At 43.8% G+C, this 27,151-nt stretch overlaps 1 protein-coding gene across 1 annotated transcript in view; it reads left to right on the forward strand.

The window, feature by feature from the left end:
* The window catches only part of LOC138302186 (amiloride-sensitive sodium channel subunit gamma-2-like), a 188,967-nt gene that overhangs the window by 82,802 nt on the left and 79,014 nt on the right, over positions 1 to 27,151 (forward strand). The window contains exon 7 of the mRNA XM_069242533.1: positions 9,484 to 9,556. Coding sequence (XP_069098634.1) covers positions 9,484 to 9,556 — 73 coding nt within the window. The remainder of the gene's footprint in view (positions 1 to 9,483; positions 9,557 to 27,151) is intronic.

Consider the following 27,151-nt stretch of genomic DNA (forward strand, 5'->3'; position numbering starts at 1 on the left):
GGTTGCCAATTTTAGGTTCCCAGAAGACAGTCCTCCAGTGGCCACCTATTATTCCTCAACAACATGTACAACAATAGATTACATCTTTGTCTCCGTTTCATGGTTCAATCAAGTAGCTTCTTTTCGGCCTGGGAGACAAGGCAATAGCAATCATCGTCCTCCAGAGATTGTTCTAAAACCAGCTATGCCCATCTTTGAACATTCCCGAGTCACACCTAGGCAGATCTCTACGCTAAACTATAAGAGGATCAAATTCATTTAGTCAGCTATCGAGGAGATCTCACAGTCCGCAATATCTCTTTTTCAAGCACAGAGGAGATTTACAGTTAGTGAAACAGTGACATGGGAGACGTTTACTAGCAGCCTGGCAGGGTCCTTTGCAGCACCATTCAAACTCAAAGTATTTCAATCTACTAATGAGGTAGGAAGTATCCTGAAGGCACAATGGATCCAAATCAAGCACACTAAAAGAGCAATAAATTGAATTTTAAGAGCTCTTAGCCATAATTCGGAGAATAATGCTCTGAAGTTACTTCTACAGGCTAATAAAGGCCAACTAAAAAAGCTGAAGTGGGCTGCCAATAGACCAAGAGAAGAAGAGGTCTGGGCAAAGCTTTTTGCTGACATGAAGTAGAAGGATGGTGCTCAGTTCTGGGGGAGGATGAATAAGCTGACGCGTGTTTCACATGGGGGTGTGACTTCTCATATTCCCATAGAGGTGTGGGTAAGGTATTTTGGAGATCACTTCTAACAGAACGGCACAGCACAAACACGGGTTCCAGAATCCAGTAAACCACCAATGGAATGCATCCTGGTCAGGCCATTAAACGAAGGCAATTCTGTAGCTCCTCCAGAATTTAATAAGACATGCCACTTGCCACAAACAGTCGACATTATAGCAATTAGACAGCAGATTGACAAAGGCAGAAGAGAGGGGGCCCTTGGGCCTAACAGGATTCTGGCCGCAATATTCAAACAGGATCCATAATTCGGGGCAGAAGCATTAGAACCACTCTTCTCTAAAAAAAAGGCAATTTTGAGCAATACCGCCATCTCAGAGGGGCTCAATAATCTCTCCAACATTTAAAACGGATGATAGTTCCTCACCAAACACTATTGGATAGTTGCCCTTATAGACAACAAGGTGAAGTAATTTGCAGGATCACTCTTAGAGGAACTCATGATGTGGGCTACGGAGAAGGCAATAACCCCACGCAATCAAACTGGGTTTTCAAAATCCTGTGGTACAACAACAAACATTTTGGCTATGCCTCTACTCATCAACAAGGAAAAAGCACTAAAACTCCACCTACACCTCTGTTTTATCAACTTTAAAGCAGCTTTTGGTCATGTGAATCGTGGCAAACCTTGGCGGAAACTGGCAAACTGGGGGGGTTCCCCAGACCTTGCTTGATTTGATAATTTCCCTTCATACTGACACATGGGTACAAGTAAAGCTAAGTGATGGCTCGTTTTTATCAAGGCGCATACCAGCAAGCAAGGGGCTTAAGCAGAGGTGCATCCTCTTTGATACAAAGTGAAGGGGCCGACACTAACTCCTCTGGTTCATGTAATACAAACCAAACTTATGCCAACAAAAACATATGACAGCAAACTCCAGAGAGACAGGGACAGCAAAAGTTTCGATAGAATCATCTTCAGCCTGCCAAATTACACCTTCCCAACGCAGATGAGGCTGGAATTCGGTCTTCAAAGGCAGTCTCTAGCAAGTCATGGAGCCTTCATAATTTGTTAGGATAAAATTCGGAAGTCTCCTACATATACTCTTAATTACTACTTATGGAGAGAACTCCAACAGAGAGACTCATCACCGGCCAGGACTTATCCAAAGGAATAGTCTGCACAACACCAGCCTGTCCCAGATTTGGGAGTCACCAACCAGCCACACTGTGTTTAAGAAGCTGGTGTGGAAATTGATATTGTCCCATTCACTGGTGGAAGACAAAGCTGCACTAACAAAGAGGCCCATGGTTGGATGATACTCAGCACTTACGGCGCAAGGCCCCCCAAAGATACTAAAGTTTAGGTTACTCACGAAATATCAAGGAAGAATTCCTGAAGTATTGTTTGGTGTTGTTGCCATGCGCTCGGGATCTTCCACACTGGCAGAGAGATCCCACAACGATGGCCTGCTGCTTATGCAGCACAGCCAAGGAAGATTTGTTGCATCTGCTCTGTACTTGCAAGGCACTATTAGCGGAACGGAAGCAGCTGCTAAAAGCTTATTTTAATCAAAGAGGGATCCCCACCTGGAGACTGGCCATGTTGGCCTGTTTTGCTCCTGACGATCCTCAACTCAACTGCCGTTTAGTACAATTCCTCAGATTAGAGGCTAAAAAGATATCGGAAAGGAACTTTGTGGGACTTTGATTAAATCCCTCTGGGAGCTGGATTAATTTTAGCTTGGTGATTTGATCGTTGAAAGGTTGTGTACATATAGCTGCAAACCACCCCGTACTCTGGATATGGGAAGCAGTCACAGGGTTTTTTAAATTTGCCGAATTTATCAAACGTCATATTTTAGGGCGCTGTAACGTGAGATAATTTGGTATCATTGTACATTACATGCATTTAAGGTTTTATTGATTATTTACTACCGATTGACTATCTGATTTTATAGCTACAGAATGTTTTATTACTTTTTGTTGTGCAATGGTTTTAAGTAACTATGCTAATAAATAAATAAATATTGCATACTAAATACCCTGTCTATTTGTGTATGATAGACTCACCAGATTGTCAGTCTCAATCAAAACATACTTCTGTAGAAAGGTTTGAAACTGGATTAAAGCATGCTGCGCCTCATACAGTTCCCGCCAATTTAAAGAAATCTGCTTCTCCTGGTAGGACCACTAGCCCTGGGTGGACATATCCATCAAGGCTACACACCAACCTTTGCCCTGGCATCCACGGTTGCTACTCTTTATTAGTGAATTCAGACAGAGCCACTGATGCAGGATGATGGAAATTTTGAAGAATAATTAGAATTTCCTGAAGGCAGATCTACAATATGAATCGGAAGGAGTCTGATATACAGTCCTACTCAGAGTACTGGGAACATGCAAGACCCCATGTGTTCCTTTGCCCTACGCGATGGAGCATGATTCCATGTCGATATTCAGGATAGCACCAACCTCAGTTTCACTGCTCACTCTCTGACAGAAAAAACACCATTCCAATATTTATTCTGAAATATACTCCTATGAAAATTCTATCCTGGGCACCATCCGATTTAATTGAGAGATTAATCAGAAGCTGTGTTGTTGGAGACAGCTTGAAGACCTTTCCCCTCCCTTGATGATGCATGAAGTAGCCAGCGGCTAGATTAAAGAAAATGTCCCAGCCATGTAGATGCAAAGATACCATTATTGACTCTATCTTCTTTGTAAACACTGCTACGGAAGATCTGATGCCTGGAACCCAGAACAGCAGTAGCATGTCGAAGCATCAGAAAAAATTTAGTGGTAAAACCAATCTCGGAAATACTAACCAGCCGAAGTACCATCAATTTCCTCTAGACGGCAACCCACTCTCTTTTCAAATGCTTCCATTTTTTCATAAAAGAGATTGCAGCTATCTTAAGAAAGTAGACTTGCCTATCCAAAATAGATAGATATTAGCTCAGGAACAAGCAGGTACTTCATTATATGAAAATGAGGACTCCCAAAATATGGGTCTCAGCGGCGCTGTTAGGCGAGAGGGCAGGTTAAACTTTGAAAGGCTCCAACCCGACCTTGAATTCTGCCGTCTAAATGCAAATGTCTAATAAAGAGTCAGACCTAAAAACAAAAAAGATTTTAAAAGATTACGCAAGCTGCGAGGCAACGACGTTACGTTGGGTGTTGCTGTCTGATTTGTATTTAATGAAAGTAAGATGTTTTACTCCACCAGAATTTCGCTGGTGCCAGCGGTCATGTTTTTTCCGCAGTGTGTGGCAAAACAGTTTTTTATAATGACACAATAAAGGCCAAAACCAGTCAGTGGCTGTATTTCACTTCCGATTTAAAGGAGACCAGGTCTCACAGTTTGGGATGGGTTGCTTCTCTTGCATACATGCCAATAGACCATGAACGTCATTTCACCGAAATGACAGGGGTAGCGGAAGTGACATCACACGCCATTTGACCTTTACTTTCACTCACATACACGCTTACAAACATTTACACATACACACACACTATCGCTCACATAAACACACTCTTACCCGCAAGCACGATCGCAAGATACATTTAAAAGCAGTTTTTACTCACCTCAGCTGGCAGGGATGGTCATATTCAGGCTAAATGTGCTCCACTCTTAGCATGAGCTGCCCATGTGTTCCCGGCACTGATTATGCCACCTCTGCGCCCCCTGCTGACCCCTAAATGACCTCCATGCAATAGACCCAATTCAGGAGACTCCCGATGTTAGAAGCAAAAAATGACTTTATTTTGGCTGTCCCCCTCCTGAAATTGCCTGCCCTTCGATAGAAGTCAATGGGGAAAATACATTCTCCTAATTATTTTTTAACAGTCTCCCACTTTCCTCTTCTGAAATGTTTGCACGTATGCTCTTGGAGCAGACGCATAGCTGGTTTGCATAAAGCCAATCTCTCTCTAGAGAGGCATTGCAGGTAAAAAATGTTGGAATAGAATGTGGGCCGTAAAACATCAGTGACAGAGCCTGATTCAAGCACTCCACGAATCATCACCTTTATATTTCAGTACAGACTGCCTCCAGCCAGTCTGGAATCTGCTATTAGAATTCCTACGACTGGAGAAGGTGACCTGCCAGCGGATTTGTTAATCGCCTGCCAAACTTAACAAGCATTTGCAATGCAATAGGTCTTGCATTTGCTTGAGTTAGAGCTATTGGCATTTTAAATTCATAACTGAAGTTTTTTTTGCCACATAAATTGGTCAACCCTGCCTCATAGTTTAGTCTTTTCCTGCCATATAATTGAAGTGGCCCTGCATATAACTAAAGCACTTCTATTTACCTTCTTTCTCTATCTTCCTCTATCTGCAGCAAAAAATGAAAATGTTGCCATTTAGCATCTTCATTTAAATATGCCATGCTGCTTCCAAATAGAATACCACTTTCACCACCCCACCATCAGAGTTGCTGGCTGGCTAACACAATTCCCCCACGCCAGTAATGTGCCTTATTAGTACAGAATCCTCATAAAAAGTGAATTTGCTGATGCACCAATAGGAGTATGCACACAAATTAGTATGCAGTTCGAGTTGTGACAAGGTGGTTTCCTGACTGACGGTGTGAATCCATGTTTTAACCTGTGGTTGCAATGGGCCGCTGTTGATTAGAATGAATGAAGTCTTAGTTCGGCTAAACTTGAGGTAGATGGTGCACATCAGTATCTAGGTATGTCCCGAGTCTTTGCATCTCACTAGTCAAGGACACATGGAGGTTCAGTGTTGTGTTGGAGAAAGGTAAAGTTCTCTAGGCTGATAAGTGCTTCCAGTGGCTACATCTATAGGCTTCAGCTCTGTGGGATAACATGGGTCACTTGGAGTGAAAGGCAATTGGATGGAGTCCATTTGAAAACATTTTCCGAGAGAAAGCATGTCAACCACTTTAGGGAAGTTTCGCCTTACTGTCCTAAAAGGAGCAGAGAGGATTCCTAGTAGTGCCAGATGGTCAACAAAGTCAAAGGCGAGGCATAGCATGAGGTAAGGGCCAGTGACCATTGGAGCATCCACCCAGACTGATAGAGCTGGAGCAGCGCTGGAGAATGTCAAGGTTGCCAGCTGCTGACCTTCAAAACCTTTTACGTAAGACACCAAGGCACACAATAAGTAGCGGTTAGAGAATTGATTAAGGAGGGCGCAGGATTTTGCTTGTTTTAGGGAAAAGGAAAGGATGTCTGAAGGGAGTGAGGTTTTTAAGATATCTACAAGGAGTGCTGGGCTATTGAGAGAGTGAGATGTGCAGGATCTGATTGTCGACTTTAGGGAGTTCATTTTGCTGGCCTAAATGGTTAAAGATTAATAAATGGTCTGCCATAGGAGAATTCCAAGTTATAGGATGCATGTTTTTTGTTGCGTGTTTTTGGCCCCAATGTCAGTGACCTTTAAAAGCACATCTGGCCCAGAGACGCTAAGGATGTTGAAAATATGATCTGTTTTTTCAGTTTCTTCGATTTCATATCTATCTTTTTTTATGTTGTTCACTCAAAGTCGCTCTCCTGCTCTATCCATAGAGTTCTAAGCACAGCAATTGTGACCTTTAGCATACATTGTTCCTCAAGCAAAGAAACATCAAATAAGCTCTCATAGTCCATCTATGTACTGATTTGATACCTGCACCGATGTCCGTGCACTGGAGGATCCACAGATCTCTCACAACCCCACTCTGCCATGATTTGCACCTAGCAGTGAAATGCTAGTGTTAAAATATTTGCAGGGTTCCTTTAATGCACCACTACAGTGACATGAGCCATACACAGTGACCCCACAACTGAAGGCGGCCACAGAATCTCACAATGCAGTGCTATCCTGACCTTCATCTTGCAATATTCTACAATTACTGAACAATCAACAACCCTTATATAATGCACATTGCTCTAAATTCCATAATGTACTGGTTTCCAAGTACTGCGACAGCCAAATAGCTCTTTCAAATGAACTCTGTCCTGCCCTCCAGTATGCATTTTTATCCCCAAGACATCCACAGAGTACTTGGAAGTGTTCATCTGCCTTGATCCCCAGTCTAGTTTAGTATGTCTGGCAATTGAAGACAATCTGATTGTACTGCGATTAAGAATAAGAACAAATAATTCCGGTACCAGTCAGGCACTAATAATAATGAGCAGTATTTTAAGAGAACCACAGAGCTCTCAAACAATCTCTAGACTGATTTGCCTCATAAACCTGAAACTTGGTTCTGAGCCATTCTCAGACCTCTGGCAATGCACCTCTATCTGGACCTACACAAACATCTCAGACAACAGAGCGCTTTTACCACTTGCATGATTATTCGCAATGTGCACCTGTATACATCTATACAAGTACGGACACAGCCGCTAACTCTGGCAAAGCACCTCTGTTCAACTTGCATTATACACTGGTCTCATAACTGAGGTATTCACCGCACTCCTAAAAATGCCTTAAAGATGCCTTTGAGGCAAAGTATTTCAGCTTGATTTAGAAGCAAGTCTCACTCTGTCCAAAAATCATGGGGTGATCCTTAAAAGCCCATGCTTGGGACTGCAGGTCCAGTTCTCAATTCAGATATGTTTGGCTCGCCTGAGAATATTTCCATCCTTCCGGAATACCCTGTCTATGGGAAGGAGCCATTTCTGTCTTTCTTAATCAGATAATTTGAATATATGGCCCACCACCAAGAATATTTGGATTTCCAGATCTAAACAATTAATACCTTTCCACGAGGTCATTCGGGAAGATAACTTGCTGTCAATAACAGAATCTTACAGATTTCAATAGAAGCAATTTGCAGTGTGGCACAATGCCACGTTGTTAGGCCTCAAATGTATGCAGTTTCTGCTTTAACTGTGGTCACTGGATATTTAAAACCTGTACAGCATTTCCTTTCACCTTTTGCAGCTCAGATATTGGATAGCAGGCAGGATCATGGATTGTGACTCTGAAGCTATAAAGTAGCATTCATTAAAGTTGGTTCTATTTAGGGAGTCATTTTTACGCTTGAACGTAATAGTTCTGTGCCACTGATATGGCAACTACTGTGTAGGTGTTTTCCTTGAATCAACTCCAGGCATGCCAACAGCTGATCCAGGTCTTTGCCAGGTAAGTGAAGAACCGTTGTCATGCATTATAAAGTGAAAAAAACTTCTGTCTGCATTACATGCAAACAAAATTACACCTCTGCCGACATAGCATGTTGGAAAAAAGAGCTACTTTACAGGCATTTGTACCTCCACACATAGCAATAGCCTCGTGGGACCTTAGTCTCATGACCGGCACTTGCTAGTAGAATTGGACCCTCATTGGAACTGACTGGAGGCCAGCAGTCAGTTGAGACCAGGTAGTGAGCACACCTCGATTCTCAGAGATCTCCCACTAACATACTGATTTCCTCTCCCACTAGACCAGTGGTTCCCAACCTTTGGACTTCTGTGGACCCCCACTTTATCATTACTGGAACCCCAGGACCCCCACTGAATTATTATTAGAATCCGGGGACCCCCGATTGAGTCATTACTGAAAGTTGGGGACCTAATCTGTTAATATTATTTAATTTTCTAAGCAGTCGCGAACCCCCAGGGGTCCCTGGGCCACAGGTTGGGAACCCCTGCACTAGACTACACCAGCGTTAGAGACACCCGCCTTCCACCTGATTGGCCTTAAGATTGCCACGGTTCAAACCACATCCCAGAAGTATTTATGTTTCGGTCGGTCAGTTGAATGGTTCTCCAATGAAGGCCTTGTCTGCCTTGGAATCTTTTCAATGGTGGCCTGTGTTGAGGCTGTGGTCATGGGCACAGTACAGTTTCTTCTAGCTTCCAGCTTCCCTCTGCCCCCAAGAACCATGTGTTTTGACCTCTGATGTGTATGCTTTCTGGGACAGTTAAAGCATGGTATTGCCTCAGTCAGTGATGTGTGCTCTACCATGGGCTTACTGAGATGCTGATGTGCGGGAAATGCATGCCCATTACTTTCTAATGTCATAGACGCATGCTGCATACTTACTTCCCTTCTTGTCCTTCAAGTCCATTTGAGAGGAAGCCTCTCAATCTAACAGCAGAGTAAATGGTGTAAGTACACATAAGTAACCGGTGAATCAGTGTATATGCTAAGCCACCCGTTTCTCCAGAACCCAAGACTAAACAAGATCAAACCAAATTCATTTGTAAATACTGGTTAGAATCTGTTTGATTATTTCTGCCAACAAAACAATTTTTAGGTGACCCACCAAGACTGCTTCCCACCTGATCATCACACACCTCTGTCATCATTTCTTTTCCAGCTTTAGTTGGTCGCTTAGTAGTTTGTGCTACACTAGTAAAATTAAAGTCTACAACAGCATAGTGGTCATTTATGTCTGTTATGTCCATTATATGCTACTGAAGGGACAGTGAGCACAGCAGCTGGACTGGACTTGACAGTTTGCCACTGCTATTTTCTGGTGGCTAAAGTTCTTGGGGTTCTTTTAGAGCAGTATGAGCTAATGTGACTCAACCGTGCCCACTCTGGTCCATTGTAATCATGAACTCCTGAAGTTTGTGGCCAGTGTGAATATTTTGTTCCTTTCTTACCCAGCAGAGCAGATGCAGAAGTCCTCAATTGAAACATGTGTACACTTTGTCTGCTGAGAAAAATAAGCATTCAAAAATAGGCATTTCTTCTTGCTCGCTTATATCCTGAAAGTGTGATTTATTTTGATGTATTCTTAAAACTACTGTTTTGTGTGTATTTATTATATTCCTCAACATAAAAGAGATGAGTGGTAGCCAGTCCTGCTGAGATATGTCTGTCTTTCCCACAGGAAACTGCGTGGAGTTGTACGAGTTCAAATTTGCCCATGATGACTTGAACTGCCACTGTCCACTGCAGTGCAAGTGAGTGAAGTTCAACTCGCCTCTTGAATGGTTATGCATGTTATTACTGCACCTTGGACTCTGGCTTACGCCTGGCTTTCCCATTCTTCAACCCAAAGGTATCTTCATTACCAGCCAGGGATCCATAGTGGTAAAGAGAGAACAGTCAGTGAATGATGAAACCTTGCACAAGGCCAACGTCCGTCTTAGACCCCTTTTTGGTAGGAAGAACCATAGCAGATGCAGCTTTTTGTAGTTAGGTGACTGGCCATGTATATCAAGCTCATTGTATGTCTGTATACACTCATTTACACCACACACAAAGTGATGGATGGAATACCTAAATTCATCTCAGATATTGGTAATCACTCTGATATACTTATCTTTCGTATTTGCTAAGTAGCATATGATGGTTCCTTATGAGTTTTAATGTTTTCTGCATGAATTTGTTGCAATTTTAAACTGTGAAGCCATCACTGGTTGGGCTTGTTCTGGGATCTTTGTGCAGCATTCAACTTCTGGCTCACCTCTATCCTGGATCTGCCCAAATTGTCTAGTTTCCCTGAGCCTTCCGATATGTGCGAAGTCTATATATCTTGCAAAAATAACACACTGAGGACCAGATGTACATCTGGTTATAATAAATTCGGTGCAAATTGCAACCAGTATTTTTGAGACCCATAAAATATTTTTAAGAACCTACCTATGTGCTAACAGGTTGATTCTTAAAAGTGCTAACCATAGTGGGTTACAATCGGACCTGCCTCATGAATATTAATGGGGTAGGGATTGCAAATTACGACTCACTAGGATTGGAGGCCATCACAGGGATGGTGGCCTGTCGGAGTCAACAGGCCACGAAGTCTGTGATTTAAAAAAAATCAAGCCATTTTTTAAAAAAGCAGCCTGTTTCCCTTAAAGGAGAAGCAACCTGTTTTAATTTTTTATTTTATTGAAGTTTGCTTTAGAGTTGGCAGTGGTACCCTAGACCACTGTCTAGTCTTCAACAACCTTTTTTTCATAAAGGGAAAGGAGTCTCAAGGGGACCACATCCTTTTTGTGAATGGGTTACCACCTCCTATGAAGTCTTGGTAACCTTTCAATGTTTTACAACCAGTTTTTGGTCATAAAAGATTGATACATAGCATACTGTTCCGGTATTTGGGAGGGATGCCTACAACACGTTGCTTTCAGGTACCGAATCAGTACTGAATCTCAATCCCATTGTAGAAATTGGAAAAACCTTTCAAATTCCTAAAATGGGATTAGTACATCAAGCATCGTTATGGTCACCAATGCCAAATCTGAGCATTAGAGCCCCTAAACTGCTTAGTACATCTGGTCCTTACTGTCTTGTTAGCAAGAAAAATATGGGATGAACCTGTAGTTTACACTGCAGTTAGTAACACTGCAACATAAAGTTTTCTGTCTCCTAAACTTTCTCTCCGAGATACAAAGAACAAAAATTTCTCATACACTCAGGAAAATCACAGTTTTCCCTGGTCGAGTGGAGACTGCCTTGAGTGTGTTTTCATATAAACAACTGCTGTTGGTGTACACATGTGCATGTGTGTATTTGTGTGCATGCTAAGGTTGCCATCTTTCTCAGAAAAAGTACAGTCCATTTTTTTACATTTTATTATTCTGCAAGTGCCAAGAACTGGTAGGTAGAGAAGAAATTGTGTAAAATTCTCAGCATTCTTTTGCAACATGGTAATTTTCACTCAGTTTGCTTTAATAATCCCTTTGAAATAATCTAGGGCTTGATTTTTATCTTGGCGGTAAGGATACTCTGTTGCAACAAATTATCCTTACCAGCAAGATAATAGTCCGCCTGCCCAATTTACCACCATTGGTGTAACCACGGCAGAGGCTACATCATCTCCGCCATGGTTCCACCCCTCCGACGGACCCACGGAATAAAGGTAATCAGAGGCTGACCTCTCTATGTCTGCCCACCTAATTTAGGTGAGCAGACATACAGGTCAGTTTTCACTGAAAAACCCAGGTGGTAAGGGGCAGAGAAAACTGCTCAAAGCTCCCCTTGTCATGAAAGAGAACTCCCATGGTGACGGGAGCATATTTTTTATTTTCAAAAAGAAAATTCTATTTTGGGATTTTGTTTTTGAAAATAAATAACAATTCGTTTGACAGACAGCCTTTTTATGTTGATGGAGCGGTACATAAAATTGAAAAAGGCAGTGATAGCCGTTCCCAACAATGCTTTAGAAATGACTGCCAGCTTGGCGGCAGTCATTTCAAAATTTGGCTGGCAGAGAACCCTCGGCCTGGCGGACATTAAGTCCTCCGCCAGGCTAAGGGAGAATAGTCCATCTACCAAAAATTAAATTGGGCCATTAGACTGCTCTCAAATACCTTCTGCTTGATTTTTTAGTGTGCCCACTGTTTTACATTTATATTTCAAAAGAGAAAGAATACTATATCGCCCAGTTTTGCCCAATTTTTTTACTGGCATGGGCTTAAAAATTCAGGCCAATCCAGTCAAATACCAGGAGGTGGTGTGGGTCCACTGCACAGCAGCAGAATAACTTCTTAGACGCAAGAGGGCCCTTTTATGTGTCCCATACTCTTGCGTGCAAGCAGCATGTTTGCAGGTGTTTTACTTCCTTATAGGACTTGCACAAATATTCTGAATTTTAAAGTCTTGATGAAAGGCAATTTGTGCTGCTTCTTCGGCCTTATACGGTGTATTTGGCGAGTACAGTTTTGCAGAACACTGGTGTACTAAGTCTTAATCATCTGTCTGATTCCTACAGTATCTGGTAAACAGCAAACAGCGCAACATAATTGATAGTATCAAAGGCCACTGAATTATAAGTAAACCTATAAAGAAAAAGAAACAGAAATACTTTAATAATAAGATTTGTTTTCAAAACAAATGCCAGTTAAAGAGCTATCAATATGAACGTGTCACCCTTCTTGACAGTCAAGAGCTCTCATTTGAGTTCAGAAGCATGATTTCCATCCCACAGACAGTTGAATTCTCAATGGTGGTCAATGAGTTGGCTTTTGTTCTCAAGGTTTGCGCAGCATTGAAAGCGCTTTACCAGAGCACGGTTGCCTCAGTAGACTCCTATAACTTGCTGAACTAGTGGCATAGCAAAGGCACCATAGGCCCTAATGCAAACAAGGAAAGTGGGCCCTCATCCCCTGGTTTTGTAGCAGAAAACAGTTATAGCATGACGTAATTGGCCCTTACACCTCTGGGTCCTGGTGTCACTGTATCATCTGCGCTCTTAATAGCTACACTTTTGTTCAGCAAATAACTCTGGCACAGTTTGATGGATCTGCATGCTTCCAAAAAAAGGTGTATCCAACTTATTTCCATCCTGGAAAGGGCATTTTGTTGTCCAATACAGAAACAAATAGCTGAAGGGAAGTGCACCATATTTTTTAAAAAGTTTGAACTTTGCTCAGAAAGTGTGCTTTTTAGGATGTGGTGTAAATTTGTTCAGCCATTTTTGAGAAACTTGCATTTAAAACAGGTGCTGGAGTTGGGAATAAAGGGGTTTAAAAGTTAGGTATATATGGTTGGGGAGCCACAGAAGTCCCACAGGTGTCCTGCAGCGCCCTAAATTAAAAAAACAGGGCTCTCCAATTGGCTGAGGGAGCTTTTTTTCACCCATTAGCTATTTCGTTCAGAGTGATCTGATTGGTTGGGTGTAACCCAGAGGAAAATGTCACAGCCATCATTACAGCACTTGGGGACTCGCTCATCATGACCTGGAAAGGTGAAACAAATTGAGTATGACAAGGCAGAGTAGGACCACCCTGACCTCCAGGCACTTATGGCAGAGACACAGAGTGTTTTTTCATGACATGGGTACCGTAGTACCTACACAGTACGCGGCATGCCCACCCTTGCAGTACTACAGTATTCCACTGCTCAAGCTTTACCCAGATGGTACTGCAGTATCATGCAAGCCGAGGAAGCTTGCATAGTACCCTGGTACCGTGCAGATGAAGTTTGAGCAGGGGGTACCACGGAAGTACTGCAGTACTCAAAACAATTTATTTTTTTTAAATACAAAAATCAAATGTGTGTAGGGTGTCCATGGAGGTTGGCTGTAATAGGGTTGGCTGCCTGCATGGGGTTCAGCACCATACAGGTTGACAAACCCCTGCAGCACACAGCCTGAAGATGAGGTAAAGCCTGCGCCCAACCCCCTACTGCAGTGTTTCCCAAGCTGTGGTCCAGGGACCCCTGGGGGTCTGCAAAGCCTTCTCAGGGGTCTGCCACTGCTCAGAAAATTAAATAATATCAACAGATTAGGTCCACAGCTTTCAGTAACAACTCAGCTGGGGGACCCCGGATTCCAATAATGATTCAGTGGGGGGTCCCCGGGTTCCAGTAATGATAAAGTGGGGGTCCACAGAAGTCAAAAGGTTGGGAACTATTGCCCTACTGCATAGATCTGAAGGACATGCAGTCGGGAGCTGGTTCCCCTCGGTGCTGGGTGCAGGGCCTGGCCTATGGCTAAACCCTGCTGTACATGGCCAGAGGTTGGCCATTGACAGCAAAGTTGACCAGACAGTCAGACCCTTGGAGCCACTTCCAGCTGCAAATGGCAAAGCGCCTAGCGGGTCTGTTAGCTGAATATGATCAAAAACTAAAACAAAAATCACTGAAAAAAAGAAAAGGTAAATTGATGTTATGGTTATGAATGGTAAAATGATCCTCTTCCCTGATATTAAGTAAAGCAGAGGAGTTCACGGAAAAATCCAAAGGTTGACGTCATAATTATTCAAAGTTATTAAGGCGCCCATAAACTCCTACGATATTTTAAAAGCAATTACTGGTACGTTTTAGTCTCTAATCTCTCGAAATGCTGGTAAATTTCCGGCCGAGCTCCAAACAGAAGAGGGTTGTAATTTTCGGTTCTCTTCTGTAAAAGCTGCTTCCTGTTCTCCCCTGCGGCAGCAGCAGTCAGGGCAATAAGGGTGTTTACCTTGGAGGCGGTAGGCACACAGCTCTGAACACTTCTCTGTCAACATTCCCCCATTCCGCGGCAGGAGCCAAGCGCACCACGTGAGCGTCAACGCTGCGTCACGTGGACTGAATCATGTTCCTCCCGAGAATCGAAAGAGAGAAAAACAGATTTCATCACATATTTTTAGGCTCACCTCAGCAGACTTCATGAGGCCGCAAAAACACCGTTTCAAAACTGTGTCACGTGGCTGAAACTATTGCTGAAAAGTATCCGTTTCTACTTCTGATGAGAACTTTCTGTTGTGCCTGGCATAGACGAAGCGCAAGGCCGACCGACCTTGTTTGTGCCCAGCACACCTCATGGATACAGTATTAAGTTCAATGTCTTATTAGGTTGTTTATGTACCAATTTCATTAAACTCCTTGAAGGGAGCCTTCAGAGGTACTCCTATTTAGGGAGAAATCGTCAGGCTTCATAAATCACAGACAAAGCAGCGCCTTAGAAAGGTGGACAGAGCTGGGCAAGAGTCTGACAAAGCCTGTTGGTAAAATCCCCAATTTTCTAACATGCACTTTCTCTGTCCCAGGAGCTTGACTACTGTGTATTAGAAGAACTATAACCAAACTAAAGACATTAGTAACTTTGAAGACTCCAAAATGATCCAGATAGATCATTGTGGTAGCGCGGGTCCCACCACGGGTGCCTTTTAGTCGAGGACACATTTTTGTTTATTCTGGTGTGATCTTGTATAATATCCTAGCATTCTACATGACAGTTATTACGAGGAATATCTGAGATTGCACCATTATGCCGTGTCGTAGGTCAAAATGATTTTGGATAAAAAAAATCCTGTTGCAGACTGGCTGTTAACCGCCATTTTGAAGGGTTTTTTTTTTGTGTGAAATGCATCTTGCGTGCAAAGTGGAGCAAAATGCAACAATGGAATTTTGCATAGTAATGTGGAATTTCACATTTTTTAGGACAATTCCACATAATTTCTGCAAAGGAAATTACACCATTTTTGTCCAGGCCCAGCAGTGTACTAAAATCCATGTTCACACCCTTATGATAAGGCAACTGGCATTTCGGCAGGAGACATTGATTTCTTTAATAGCTTGCCTCAGCGGCCTTCTATAAAGCTGCTTTTGGAGGATCAGGGACATGGTGAGCAAACTCTAGTGTGTATGGACTTTGATGGAGAAACAGGCCCCACATCTATATAGAGTGACTCATGGTCTTGTGTTAATGGACTCCTATGGAGATTAGGGTGCTATATGTAATGATGCCCCTTTACACAGATAGTTTCTTAGACATGGTATCGTGGGTTTCTGGATTTTGATGAGGAGTACAGTTTAGAAACGCAAATTATGGGACTCTCACCCCTCCGCCACTCACAATGTGGTGAAGACTCCTAAAAATCCACTCAGATAGGCCACCTCATACATATAAGCATTTCTTTAACCAAGTAGGGACTAAAGTAGATCACATTATGATCCTAGAAGAGCAGAGCACTATGGGAAGGTTGTTTTGAGACTACAGTATTGACTAACTTACTGCTCACTTTGGGAGCATTGCATACATGTTTGGCAGATAGCTTCCGCATGAATGGGAAACTTCAGCATTTGAGGAATTTGTGTCATATGTTGAATGATTACTTAAGAAGCATATTACCCTATTTATTTTTTAGCCAGTGTGAATATTTGGGCTTTTTATTCCAAGGTACATTTCATCCAATTTCTATAATCCATTGTGACTATATTCATGGCAACGATAGAATCACCCACTGTCATGCAATCTGACAAAAGCAGTAAAGTTGAAAGTTAGAAAGTTAGCTGGCATCCTAATAACGGTCTTGAGAGATAGGACAGGGTTGACAGTTATGGCTCCTAGGCGTTAAACCGTATTACCTTAGGGTACCTCCCTCACGTTCATTCCATGCGTATGAGGCCTCCCCGGTTCCCCAAACGCTAATCGCACGCCATCCTCTAAAATATAACCTCCCTCTCCTCCACACCACCTGTCTTTTTTTGTCTCCGTACATTACATGTCATTGGCAAAGGCAGGGCCTTGCTGACCAAAGCGGTGAGTACCGGCAGAAGGTACATTGATGTTGTAGGTGTTTCCACGGTTGGCGGTGCAGTGCCGGGAATTTTAACAGACGTACTGCCCGATTTACTGCTTGTGAGGCACCAGGGTTTCAGTGCAGTGTAGTTCGTCCTGACAGGATCAGGCAGATCTGCTGGTGCTGGAGCACTGCTTCCAGGTCACAGGGTGCAAGTCATCCTGTCGGCAACAGTAGTGCAGGGAGAAAACAATGGAAGGAAAGTTGATTTGCAGACGTTTCCCCCATTACCAGGGGTCTTTATTTATAATTGTATGTGGTCTTCAGCTTGTGATTAAGGAATTGGTGGTGTTGACTCCCTTGCTGATAGGTCACAGTGTAGCTGTTTTTTTCTATTTTGAGTAGTGACTGAGGGAATAGCTTCTGTTGTTGCAGTATGTCGGGTAAAAATAGGCTAAGAGGAAGCATGTCATTTATTCCTCATCCTCTGAGGATGAAGGGCCTATTCTGTCAAAATGTCCTAGAAGGGTTGGACATAAACTGGATGCCAATTCTGCTAATCGTCCTCTGATGTCTCAATCAGAGGTGCAGGACATAATCGAGGAAGCGGTGTCAACAGCTTTGGCATTAAATAAGAGAGGTGCCACACGTTCTAAGAAGGTGGAGGAGTGGAGGTTCCTTCTAGTCGGTTTCAGAAAACCCTCCAGGTCATCAGGAAAATACCTCAGAGAGGAGATGTAGGACAGTCTTTCACATGTATGACATAACTTGGGTATTCCTATCTTTTGACTGGAGAATGAATTTGGCTCCTTTAATTGGCAAGACAACTATTGACCCAGAGGATTGTGACCCCTCCGATAAAAAGGGGGATTCAGGATTAAGGAAGGCGTTTGCTGCAGAAAATCTGGCTCTCAATGCCAGCATGTATGCAGCATACACAGCTGAATCGCTGGTTAAAGACTTTGAAGAGTTGACTTTGGCAAGTCAGGACAGGCTGGAGTGTTCAGACCTATTGCCTGGTATGGATCAGGGGGCAAGGGTGTTGGCTGATATCTCCTCGTCTGAAGTCAAAGTAACAGATATGTCATCTACGGCTGTGATTGCCTTGATAAGCACTGTTTAGTTTCTGCAACTTCCACGGGGACAAGTACATTGCACTTCAGGTTTTGTGAAATTAATAAATTCAGCAGTGCAATGCACACCTTTCTGATTAAATAAAAAAAATAAGTAAAAAACAAACACTTTTTTACACACATTGTTGCTGTTAGACCCGACAGCCTTAGGGTGGTCACCCCAACTTTTTTGCCTGCCTCCCTCCACTTTTTGACACTGTGTTTGCTGGTTGTAGGACTCTACGCACTTTACCACTGCTAACCAGTGCTAAAGTGCATATGCTCTCTCCCTTAAAACATGGTAACATTGACTCATACCCAATTGGCATATTTAATTTACTTGTAAGGCCCTAGTAAAGGGCACTGCATGTGCCCAAGGCCTGTAAATTAAATGTACACTGATTGTGCTACCTGCATAAGTAGCCCCTTAACCGTGTCTCGGCCTGCCTTTGCAAGGCCTGGGTATGCAGTTTCAAATTCAGTTTAAAAGTACTTGCCAAGCCTTAAACTCCCCTTATTCTACATATAAATCAACCCTAAGGTAGGCCCTAGGCAACCCAGAGGGCAGGGTGCTGTGTAGGTAAAAGGCAGGACACATATCTGTGTGTTTTATATTTCCTGGTAGTGGAAATGTCCTAAATTTGTTATCCACTGCTGTGAGGCCTGCTCATTTCATGGGGTAACATTATGGCTACCCTCCTATACTGTTTTGAGTGGTAGATTCTGATCAGAAGAAACAGGTAGACAGGTCAGATTTGGTATGGCCAGAATGGTAATACAAAATCCTGCTTACTGGTGAGGTTGGAGTTTATATTACTATTTTAGAAATGCCACTTTTAGAGAGTGAGTATCTTTCTGCACTTAAATCCTTCTGTGCCTTAAAATCCACGTCTGGGCTGGGATGGTTGACAGCTCCGTTGTGTATTTCACCCAGACAACCACAAACACAGGATGCTCAGTCACACCTGCAGACATCTGCATACTGAATGGGTCCTCCTGGGCTGGAAGGGTGGAGGGCCCAACACTTACATTTCAAAGGACAGTGGCCTGCCCTTACACAATGGACAGCCAAACCCCCTGCTGGGACCCTGGCAGACATGTGTGTACTGAAAGGGGACCTTGTACACTTCAAACCCACTCTTTGAAGTCTCCCCCACTCCCCTACTCCACTGGGTATTTAAACTGGGCCCCTGACCCTACCAATTTAGACACCTCAGGACACTACAGGATACTCCTTGGGACAGACACTCTGCCCCAGAACCTGCAACCTGCCATGAGGAACTGCCTGGCTGCCCAAAGGACTCATCTGGGCTGCTTTTCTGAGAAGGACTGCTGCCTTGCTGTTGCCCTGCTGCCTTGCTGGCCTCTGGCTCTGCTGAGAAGTGCTCTCCAAGGGCTTGGATTGAGCTTACCTCCTGTTCCTGAAGTCTCAGGGCCAAAAAGACTTCATCTCTGCAAAGAAATCCCTTGTGCGGTGAAAATCGTCGCACAGCCTGCCAGAATCGATGCTCAGCCTGCCTCGCGGTGAAAGAATCACCGCACAGCCGACCCAGAATGACGCAGCCTGGCTCCCTGAGTGGAGATCGACGCAGCACCAGCATTGCAACCGGAACTTCAACGTACAGCCCACCAGATCAACGCATCGCCGAACCGGAACAACGCAGCCCGACTTCCTGTGTGAAGAATCAACGCAGCACCTGCCATGCGATAGACACTCCGACACATCACCCACCAGATCGACGCAACCCCTGTGCGCCCAGGATTTCTCTGCATCGTCATTGGGCGTCAAAAGACCCCCTATTGCAAGGAGGATTCAAGCCTACGTGCCGGAATTCAACTAAAGCCCTTGTTGCATGGAAAAGAATCAACAATGCATTGTCTGTGTGCGTCCGGAAATCCAATGCACACCCTTCGTTTTCCATGCATCTCCTCCTCTGCAGCCTCCGTCTGTGTAATTTTGATGCAAACCAGGTACTTTGTGCTTGCTAGAGACATTTGTTGCTTTTAAGAACTTAAGACTATTCTTATTGATATCAAAGAAATATTTTCAACTAGAGATTATCAAATCTTACTCATTTTGAAATTAATTTAATCAGATACATATCTTATATTGTGTGGTGTCTTTCTGTGGTGTTTTCAATGTGTTAGTGCATGATTTATTGTAAAAATACTTTACACATTGCTCTCTAAGTTGAGCCTGACTGCTCGGTGCCAAGCTACCAGAGGGTGGGCACAGGGTAATTTAGATTGTGTCCTTGCTTGGACAGGGGGTAACCTGACTGCCAACCAAAAAGCCCATTTCTAACAGTTGCCATGTTTAATTTTTGAGAATAGATGAAAAATAATGCATATAAAACCTCTACCTGTGTGTTTTACTTGAGTGACAGTGCCTTCATAAATTAAATTGTATTAGCAATAATGAATACTTTAAGCCTTTAATGTAGTTCATATTCAGTACAGGGTATATATCAATTTGGTCATGTGAACATAACTACTATTTTAGTTTTTGTTACTTTACAAATAATTTTCATTGCTCACTGTGGTATATACTATGGGATCTATTAGATCATGACCGTTTGTAGCATAAATAATTTAGGTTCCCAGTGCTGATCTGTGTTTCGTGTCACTCTGTCCTCTTCAGAAGAACACATACTTTTTGTAGCAATACAAAAAGAAATGAGTAATGTTCCCCCGGCACATCATGCCAGCTCCTCTCTATAGATGCTATCTAGAATAGACATTTGTCTGTTCTGTGCTGATATGTTACTCATGCATTGATTACGGAACTTCAGCAATGTCAATTATTTTGATGCCATCAGGCTTAAGGTTATTCAAAATCACTTCCCTGGAAAATCTAGGGTCAAAGGTCATATAATGTAACTTCCTATAAGGGCAAGGGGTGAGTGATGTCACTCGTGCAACTCCTTGCATTTTGGTCAATCAACATCTATAAGTAATTAAATCTACCCTCAATCTTCCAAAATCTGTACTCTCCTGCAGATTGATCCCTTTATATACTTAGGGCCTGATTAAAATTTTGGCAGTCAATCCGCCAGACCGCCATGTTGGTGGCCCCAAAAAGACCGCTACACTGGTGTTCCCTAGACTTCTGCATTACGAGTTATACAGGCAGGACTGCCATCTGCAAAGCGAAAAAGGCAGACTGCCAGATGCATGGTGGCTTGTATTTACGCGGTCCAATCTCCAGCGCTGTCAGCGCAGTGCCCAACCACTGAGCCCATTGCAATCACACAGTGGCCGTGGCATTTTACTGGTGATGGTTAGCCAGTGACGGTTGATCACCGTAGTCCGATGTCAGCATAACAGACAACTGCTCATTGGATGAATTCTAAAACAACACGGCTGACACACATTGCTCCAGTGGACACACCTGCAAAGGACACTATAAAACACACCCCCTCACAGACCACAATCCTTTGCATTTCCAGTGCAGAACAGCAAGACAGAACACACACCTTTCCATCCAATTTTTTGCCATAAGGCAGCCCTTTTTTCCCCATCCCATTTTACACCCTTCACATACATCCTCAATTTCTTCTTCCCAATATTCCCTTGTCTTGTTTAGTTAGTCACTGCCCCCGCCCCTTAAATTTCATTCATGTCACTGACCAAAAACCCACAATTTTCAGTGGATGAGTTGAGAGTTATGGTGGATGGAATCATTAGAGTAGAGCCACAATTGTTTGGAGCCCAAGTCAAGCACACTCCCTTCAGTAGGAAAATGGAAATGTGGGACAGAATAGTTAACAGATGAATGCTGTAGGCACCACCACGCGCACAAAGGAGGACATTAGGAAGAGGTTGAACGACCTCAAGGGCAAGGTCCTTTCTATGGTCTCCAATCACCAGCTGCAGGCCTCCTGTGCCCCATTAATACTCTTACCTTGGAAGGAGAAGATCTTGCCCATCCTGAGGGCTTGACAGGAATACCTGGGGGAGTGGAATCTGGTAAGTTACAACAAAAAAACTGTCACACAAATTCAATGTCATGCATGCCCACAGCTCAGCTTTTGCCATTGTCTGATAATTCATGTACCTCACCAACATTCAATACCCAGAGTACCTGAGATTTAACACCTTCAATCTGTATAATTGGATCCAACATCACAGCTGCCAAGGCCCAGCACATGCCATATGTCTAAATGGTGCCTGGAAATATCTCAATAGCAAAAACACATTCCAGGATTCATGGTATGTCCCAAAATGTAAATTTATGCTCTAACTAGTCTGTAGCCTGCATACAGATATGTAATACCAAACACTTGTCAGGTTTTGGGGAATAGAGGTAGTGCTGTTACTGCAACTCCCAGCAGGCCCTGTTTCAGCAACTCCAACCACCAGCCCAGTGCTCACTTGTCCAAGTACCCCTGTTTATTAACTCCCAAATGAAGTGTATTCACCGAGGGGATACCATTTGTAAAGTGTTGAGGAGGAGAGAGAGTGACCTGACTGCAACTCCCAGCAGGCTCTGTTTCAGCAAATCCAACCACCAGCCTAGTGCTCCCTTGTCCAAATACCCCTGTTTCGTAACTTCCAATTGAAGTGTACTCACCTGGGGGATACCATCTGTAAAGTGTTGGGGAGTAGAGAGAGTGACCTGACTGCAACTCCCAGCAGGCTCTGTTTCAGCAACTCCAACCACCAGCCCAGTGCTCACTTGTCCAAATACCACTGTTTGTTAACTCTCAAATGAAGTGCACTCACCTGGGAGGATATCATTTGTAAAGTGTGTGTAGTAGAGAGAGTGACCTGATTTTAACTCCCAGCAGGTCCTGTTTCAGCAACTCCAACCACCAGCCCAGTACTCACTTGTCCAAATACCCCTGTTTGTGAACTCACAATTGAAGTGTACTCACCTGGGAGTGACCAAGATATAGATCATGCTCAAATCAGAGACTACCTAGCTCCATCATGACTTGCTAAGCCAGGATGAAACCATTGAGAATAGGAATGACACCTTACCCACTGTGTACAACAAGTATTCCTAAGGTCTCAAGCTGTATCACCTGATTGATAGCAGCAGAAGACACATTGACACAGCACTGTGCACATGGTGACTCCAGTCACATATACAACAAAGTCCTGGGTCTGCCTGTGTGCCACTAATCTAGGACTCTAAATGTTCAAAGCCATATCTTGCTCAACACTGTGTTGTCTACACTGGAAGTAAAATGTCATAATAAGGCCATCCTCCAAAGTGCAAATGATCTGCACATTGCATCAGCTGCTTGAGTCAAATTGGGTTTGCGTGCTTCACACATGTGAAATCACTCAATACCATGGTTACTTGGTACAATTGTATTACCTGTAACTCTACCCTTTGGAGGTAGATATCACAATTCAACCAGTAACAATGTACATTCTTCATCAACAGGTCAAGCTGCCACTGGGCACATGGAGGACACAGAACAGACTACAACTACCCCCCCAGATGAAGCCCTCAGTGACAACACACACACGGATTTCTAGACATGAAGGATGGTCCTGGTCCATCTGGACAACTGAGTCAGACGGCAATAGTAAGTCTCACTGTGCCCACAATGTCACCTCCCAGCCCTGTTCCATCAACATCACAGAAAACCATTCGCCACCCAACCTGTGTCCCTAGCAGTGCCCACCATCTTGTGCCTCCCCGAACCTGGATCCTGAGTTGCAGCGCAACACTTTGGACAATGAGTTGCAGCGCAACACTTTGGACAATGAGGGTCCAGGAACAAGTTGGACAGAGTACCCTGTTGCCAGGTCATAGGCCACTGGAGTTGCTATTGGCCAGGACACCATCAGCCACATCCTGGGGGACTATCAGGAGTCATAAGGCGTGATGGGCCAGGTGTTGACCAAACTCCGGGAAATCAGGCAGCTACATAGGTGCATGTATAGGGACATGCATGAACAGATGGAGACCCACAATTCCAACATGGCTTACCTAACAGGGATGTTGAGGGACATACACAGCACTCTGAGCAGGGCTTTTCAAAACCAGTCTACCCCTTCCTTTGGCTCATCAACAGCAGGCCCATCAACATCGGTGACAGCCACAGGAAGGGACGCCATGCCTGAGGAACAACCAGCCAGAGACACCCCGGCCTCTGTAGCTGATGATTCCCCTCCCCCTGCAAGCAGGGATGTCCAGCAAAAAATCCAGGTGGTGCAGATGGCAAGACACCCACCACTGCCTGCAACACCCTTCTTCCTTAAGGACCTTTGTGTGTTTCACAGTCACTTTGTGGACTGATCCTGAACCACCTTCCATTTCCAATGGGAGGAGTCATCTGGACTTTGGACTTACAATGATGTGGCATCTACTCCAGTGATTTAATTCACCAAGTCTGACCCCTTCACATTTTTTTGGGTTGATTCATGTCACGTATATTTTCTATTAGTCGTAGCTTCACAATAAAATCACCCATGACTGATTCTTGTCTGCTGATTTTTCTTTCAAATTTCATAATGTAGTTATGTCAGACCATGTGATCCATACAACGATGATTCAAGGTACTAGTTAAAGATGAGATATGTTGTATGTACACAGTCTCCAGCTCAGGAGTACAACAATCCCACACAAACACATGCATACAAGTCTCTTGTCAAACTAAAAAATGTATTATAGTGTTCAGCACACAGATTGTCAATAGGTCAGAACTATCAGAAATCATACATGATTGAATCATACTGAGGAAGTTAACATATTTACAGGGACAGACCTCCAGACCACGGAAGGAAGGGATAAATCAGACATTGTACTATAGAATAGGCATACAATGAAGTGGTTGAAGTCATCAGCTTGAGCCTTATCGCATACAACACCAAAGTAATTCAACATTACATTATCCAAGATACAGACAAATGGCAGTACAACAGTCCCTGATCACAGGGCTATTATAATCCAATGCTCATGCATCAGGTGGTATGACAGAAACATATGTCAGTGTTGTGGCACAGGCACTGTGGCCTACAATGAAGAAAGCCATCTACAGCTATATACAGGTTATACAAAAATAGTGTTTAGCCAATGTGAAGGGGAAATGACTTAGTAGTAAGCTAGGACTACATATTTTATGACAGCATGTTGACATAAATGATGCATCAGGTCCACCACAGTACACAAAGCAAGTACAATGGGCACTTCTGATTTTCCATCTAAACACTGTGCAAGCTGTCTTGGCACAGGTCCAATATACCCAAATTATGTGACCTACATTACCTGGACCAAGCCATGTATACTTCATTTGTCAGAACAGCATCACATACCTGTCAATGTCACAACTCTGAATTGCCCACATGAAGATGTCATGGTGAAGGTACCGGTACAAAGAACAAAACAAGGATTATAAGCTTGAAGCCATGCATATGACACAAGTCACATAGCAAGTATCTGGAAACCAAAGTACATTGCAAGGAATCTGACACAAACAAAGCAACATCATCAAGATGGGGATGTGTCAAGAGTTATCTTATCAATCAGCCTTTGGCTGATTTTTGCAGAGTATCAGCTCCCTAGCTGTTTCCAAAACACTAACTCCTACACATTCTCACGACTGCAGTTCATTGTACAGTCACATTCATAACATCATATGACATATTTACACTTAGGAGAAATAGCTGTGGATGAGATCTTCTCACAAGTCTGCTCCTTCCTCTTCCCCACTGTCATTTTTAGTTGGCATTTCAGGATTCTCACCCGGTGGCACTGCAGGCTGCCCCTCCTTTGGGATGTACAGGATATTCCTCCGCAGGACGAGCTCGTGGAGCATGCAGCATGCCACAGTGATCTGACACACTTTCCCGGGTGAGTAGAGGAGGGCTCCACCAGTTCTGTCCAGACTGCAAAATCTGGCCTTCAGGGGCCCAAAAGCCCCCTCCACTGGCTGCTGTGTTCTTACATGGGCCTCATTGAAGATGACATCCCCTGGTATAGTTGGATTCGTCAGTGGCATCAATAACCAAAGACGGTTTGGATATGCTGAGTCTCCTGTTAAGGAATGGGACATAAGTGCAACAATGAGTCACTCACTTCATGACTGTCGCACCTGACATTGCTCACACACAATCAGGACAGATGTGACTTACCAATAAGCCAGGCCCTCTCTGGATGCAGTTGTGACATTAGCTGAGGCATGATGCTCTTACGCATTATACAGGAATCGTAGGCTGATCCAGGGAAAATGGGCACACATATGGGAGATGTAGAGATCCCCAAACAGACAACTTGCACGATGATGAAATTAAAGTTTATTCTGTTCCGATAGACTTGTTCAGTGGCCTGTGGTGGCATCAACCCAACTTGTGTGCCATCAATCGCCCCTACCACATGTGGGAGGCGGGCAAAACCATAGAAGTCCCCTTAACATTGGCTTATTCTGCACATCGGGGGAACCTGATACAGCTGTCAATGTGTTTCAACATTGCTGAGAGGAAATCTTTCAACATCAGACTGAGCATAGATTGGGGCATACGAGCAGATAGGGCCACTGCAGTTCGAAGGACCTTGTGTCCAGGAAGTGCAATACTGTCAGGACATGTACAATGAAATATGGTTCACTGTTAGTTTGCGTCAGGTCTGGCTCCAACTGATGGCACAAATCCACTATTGTTTGCCTGTTCAGACGGTACAGCTGGTTGACGTGGTATTCCTCCATGGTCTGAAGGTCTGGCAATGGATGGTAGACAGAGGTTTGTCGCATCCTCCCTCTCCGAGGGTACCTATGTGTGAAAAGATATGATTTGGAACATTAGTCATTGTGTCCACAGCAACATACACATTGCATGACAACAATATAATGTGACAAAGCATTTCTGACTGGATAGACATGAACCCAGTACATGTCACAGCTGGCAACTATACAGGGATCAAATGTGACCCCCGTGGTTGTCAACACGTGTCCACAACATGGATTCAGGCGACACCCTACTACCTGCTAGACAATTGCCCCTCGAAATGTGACAGTATTTTATAACCACCAAAAATACTGTCCCTAGCAAAACACTACACTGGTGATTGTGTAGTCGGACCTACACAACAAAACAGATTAATGATGTTTGCGATGATATTAAACTTTCATTTTTGTTTTGACACATTTTACAGGGCCATATACAGTATTTCAAGCCGCCAAAGTGGCGGATGCCTGACCTACTCCTTTGGACATCAGGATTCGCCCGCATCCGCAGGCAGAACTCATCCACATGGTAGGTGGTTCCAACCACAGCAGACACAGCCATAGGTTAACGTTGTTGCCTGTGGTGGCTGTGAGCCATAGGCTGTGTCCGTAGGTGGTGATGACCGCGTTCGTGGATTTCGTGTATGCCTTGTTATGCAAAATCATTCACTTGACTCTTGACACTGCTGCCTGCAACACCTCCACCACTTCAGCTGCTGTGTGCCTGCCTCTAGGAGCAATTATGCCACATCCGGCAGGTGAAAGGGCCCCTGCTTTCTCTACAGAGGAGCTGGAGAGGCTTGTGAGCAAGG

Source organism: Pleurodeles waltl, chromosome 6, assembly GCF_031143425.1.
Source record: "Pleurodeles waltl isolate 20211129_DDA chromosome 6, aPleWal1.hap1.20221129, whole genome shotgun sequence".
Lineage (NCBI taxonomy): Eukaryota > Metazoa > Chordata > Amphibia > Caudata > Salamandridae > Pleurodeles > Pleurodeles waltl.